The sequence below is a fragment of the Propithecus coquereli genome, unplaced genomic scaffold (assembly GCF_000956105.1).
Source record: "Propithecus coquereli isolate 6110/MARCELLA unplaced genomic scaffold, Pcoq_1.0 Scaffold525, whole genome shotgun sequence".
NCBI classification, from domain to species: Eukaryota; Metazoa; Chordata; class Mammalia; order Primates; family Indriidae; genus Propithecus; species Propithecus coquereli.
This window is the reverse complement of record NW_012151119.1, coordinates 231,630-235,152: the sequence shown is the minus strand read 5'-3', so window position 1 is coordinate 235,152 and position 3,523 is coordinate 231,630. Positions and strand designations below refer to the sequence as shown.

The 3,523-nt window shown below is 58.9% G+C and overlaps 1 protein-coding gene across 1 annotated transcript in view; it reads left to right on the top strand.

Moving 5' to 3' along the window:
* The first annotated feature begins 1,194 nt into the window (after nucleotides 1–1,194).
* MRPS25 (mitochondrial ribosomal protein S25) overlaps nucleotides 1,195–3,523 on the top strand; it is a 16,081-nt gene continuing 13,752 nt past the window's right edge. The window contains exons 1-3 of the mRNA XM_012656889.1: nucleotides 1,195–1,242; nucleotides 1,592–1,935; nucleotides 2,429–2,555. Coding sequence (XP_012512343.1) covers nucleotides 1,195–1,242; nucleotides 1,592–1,935; nucleotides 2,429–2,555 — 519 coding nt within the window. The remainder of the gene's footprint in view (nucleotides 1,243–1,591; nucleotides 1,936–2,428; nucleotides 2,556–3,523) is intronic.

Below are 3,523 nucleotides of genomic sequence, written 5' to 3'. Positions count from 1 at the left end.
GCGGGGCGGGGTGCAGCCCAGTGGCTTTCCCGCAGCGACTCGAGCTGGGCCCGTGAAACGGAGACTTTTCCAAAACCTCCGCAGACCCCTAAGGCGGGAGAGGATCGTATTCGGCGCTCGCTGCGCGTCAGACAGGACGCAGAGCATCGCGCGTGGCTTACCGCATTTCATCTCCGCACAGCCCCCACTCACAGATGACGAAAAGAGTGGCGATCGCTCGGGGCTGCGTCGCTGGATTGCAGCTCGGGTCCGTCTGACTGCAAAGCCCGAGCTGCCCCGGTCTGCTTTGTGTGTGGATGCCCACGGGATGGGGCGTCTCCTCCACAGTTAGCGCTTCCTGTGGATTTTAAAGTCAAAACCTCTTCTGCCTGAAACTTCACTAGCCTAGCATAGTTCATCTTTTCTTTCTTTTTTTGAGACAGAGTCTCGAACTCCTGACCTTGAGCCATCCTCCCGCCCCGGCCTCCCGGAGTGCTAGGCTTACGGGCGTGGGCCACCGCGCCCGGCCCACCTAGCATAGTTTTAAAAATACTTGGGGAAGCACTTTGAGTGGCAGTCGATGCACGCGAAGGCCTTGGCAGCCGTCACTTGTGTCCTTACGGTAAGAAAAGGCTGGGCTGAGTGGAAATGAGGGTCTTTTCTTGGGCCTGTCAGAGAACTGAGTTTGCAGAACAAACTTCCATCCCGAAATCTGGAGAGAGGCAGTGGACCCAGACAGTCACAGGCCCGCAGCTGGTAGGGACACTTCAGCGGTAGCTTTGATGACCCGCTGGAGGCCGAGTGTGGACAAGCATAGGAGTTAGAACTCCCTCTGCAACACGCACGCTTCCCTGGGTTTTAACCCACTTGGTTCCCCGGGGCGAAGGGCTTTGTATACGCGGGGTCCCGCTGTGTTGCCCAGTCTGGTCTGGCCTCGAGCACGCCCGCCTCGCCCTCCCCAAGTGCTGTGATTCCAGGCACGAAACCACCTGGTTTAAACAGAAACCCTGAAAGAAGGTGGAGGAAAAAACCCATCCGACCTATGGAGAAAGAAAGACAAGAGTTCGAGTGGACGCTGTTAGAAACCACGCAAGCAAAGAACGGAGTGAGATATTTAAAATGTTGAAAGAAAAACCCCAGCGACCTAGAATTCCGTAGCAGGCAAAATTATCGTTGAAAAGAGAGGAGAAATAAAACGTTCTCAGTTCTTCAAACATGCGTCTCGTCCACAGTTTGCTTATTAAGTGGCTGAACGAGGAAGCGGTAGATCCCAAACCATCTTTTTCCCTCTGGAAATCAGTTCGTTCGAAAATCATCGTCAGAATTGGGGAGGGCGGGGGAAAAAAACGGTCAACGTTAGAAATTGCGGCGTTTGAGCTCTTCATTTTGAACCCGGAGACGCTGACGGGGAAAGATTGACTCCTTTGAGGTTGGACAGCGAATTATCAGCTGACTTCGCACCCGGACTAGCTGTCCCGATGACTTCCTGTTGTAACGTCGTCTCGTTGCCGGGTCGGAGCCTGTCTCAAGGCATTTTCCCGCAGGAGCGGGAAGGACCCGTTCACGGAGCCTGAAAACCCGAACGTTCCCGGGAAGGGCGCTCCGTCGCCAGAGCGCACGCGCGGGGTTCGGCCGCGCCCCCCGCCGGCCGCCAGGACTACGAGTCCCAGCGTGCTCCGCGGCGCGCGCTGCCCGCCGGGAAGCCTGCGCCGGAAGTGGAGCCCGGCGCCCCGCGACGCGGAGTCCGCTCGCTCGCTCGCCCGCCCGCCCTTGCGCGCCGCTGGGCTCCTGGTCCGCCGCCGCCGCCGCCGCCGCCGCCGCCATGCCCATGAAGGGCCGCTTCCCCGTCCGCCGCACCCTGCGGTACCTGAGCCAGGGGGACGTGGTGTTCAAGGACGCCGTGAAGGTCATGACGGTGAATTACAACTCGCGCGGGGAGCGGGGCGAGGGCGCCAGGTCAGTGGGAGGCCGCGAGCCCGCCGCGGCGGGGACGAGGGCGGCGCGGGGGAGGCAGCGAGTGGCGGGGGCGGCTCTGGCGGGACCGGCGGTTCTGTCACCTGTGCCCCGCCGGAGGGGCTGCGCGGGCGCGTCTCTCCGCCCGGAGCGGAGCGGGCACTGGGGACCGGCAGGGGCCGGCGAAGCGTTGGAACTGAGCGCCCAGGCGGCAGCCCCGCGCGGGCTGTGGGCTCTGCGGGTGTCAAGCGTAGATTCGGCAGGTGTTAACTGTAGATGCAGGTGTTAACTGTAGATGCAGGTGCTAACTGTAGATGCAGGTGCTAACTGTAGATTCGCAGAGTCCCCACTGAGTGCTCGGCGGCTGCCGTGCCCCGCCGTTCACCGGTGGCCGAGCAGCCAGCCGCAGCCTGCACACACTCTGGGATCGGGTGTGTGGACGGATCAGAACGAGGCGGCGGGGGCGGCGGGCAACCCCTTGTTGCCTGGTCGCCAGCCTGAGGGGCTCGGCCGTTCAGCAGAGCCAGGAGCCACCCGCTGGCCATTTGCTGCGCACGGGTCAACCCGGGAACTTGAACCTGTTGCACGGGATCAGCCGGCCCGAGGGCTTCCTGGGAAACTTGGTCTTGGGGTGACAGCCAGCTGACTTTGGCAACCCGCCGCGCAACTGTGCGCCTCTCTGCGGCCGGGCAGAGGCCGGGCAGGTCGTGGCAAGGAGGGAGCTGGGCTGTCTGTGACGGCCCTTCGCTGCCTGACAGTGTGCATTTTGGGAGACTTCCTGATTGAAAATTCGGTTTTCAGTAGCTGGTTTTTAAATGATCAGCCAATCGCTGTAGGCCTGCCAGCCTCATACTCGCATTGCCCAGGTACCTGCACCCATTCAGAGTGCAGTGGCGTCATCATAGCTCACGGCAACCTCAACCTCCTGAGCTCGAGCGATCCTCCTGCCTCGGCCTCCCAAGTAGCTGAGACTACAGGCGTGCACCACCACACCCAGCTGATTTTTCTTATTTTTTGTAGAGACGGGGTCTTGCTATGTTGCCCAGGCTGGTCTTGAACTCTTGGCTTTAAGAGATCCTCCCACCTCAGCCTCCCGAGTAGCTGGGACCACAGGCACACGCCATCATGAGTAGCTATTTTTACATTTTTTTTTTTCTTAGAGATGGGGTCTCACTATATTGCCCAGGCTGGTCTCGAACTCCTGCCCTCAAGCGATCCTCCCCCTTTGGCCTCCCAGAGTGCTAGGACTAAACATGTGCGCCACCCCACTGGCCTGTAGCTTATCAAAATAAACAGTCCTCTCTGGACGAGCATCTGAGTCGATTCCGCGCCTCCGCTGTTACAAACAACAGCGCGGTAAACCTCACGTGTCTTTACACTCGAGTGTGAAAATACCCAAAAGCGGAAGTGAAATTGTTGAGTCAAGATTTGTGCTTGTGAAATTGCACTAGGTTAAGCCAATCTGTGTTCTTAAAGAAGTGTTTGCTCACTCCCATAACTTAAAATCTTTAATAATCTGAGAGGTAGGAAAGAATCATTTAAATTTACACGACTCCATCGGGAAGGAGTTGAGAACCTCTTCACACGCGGC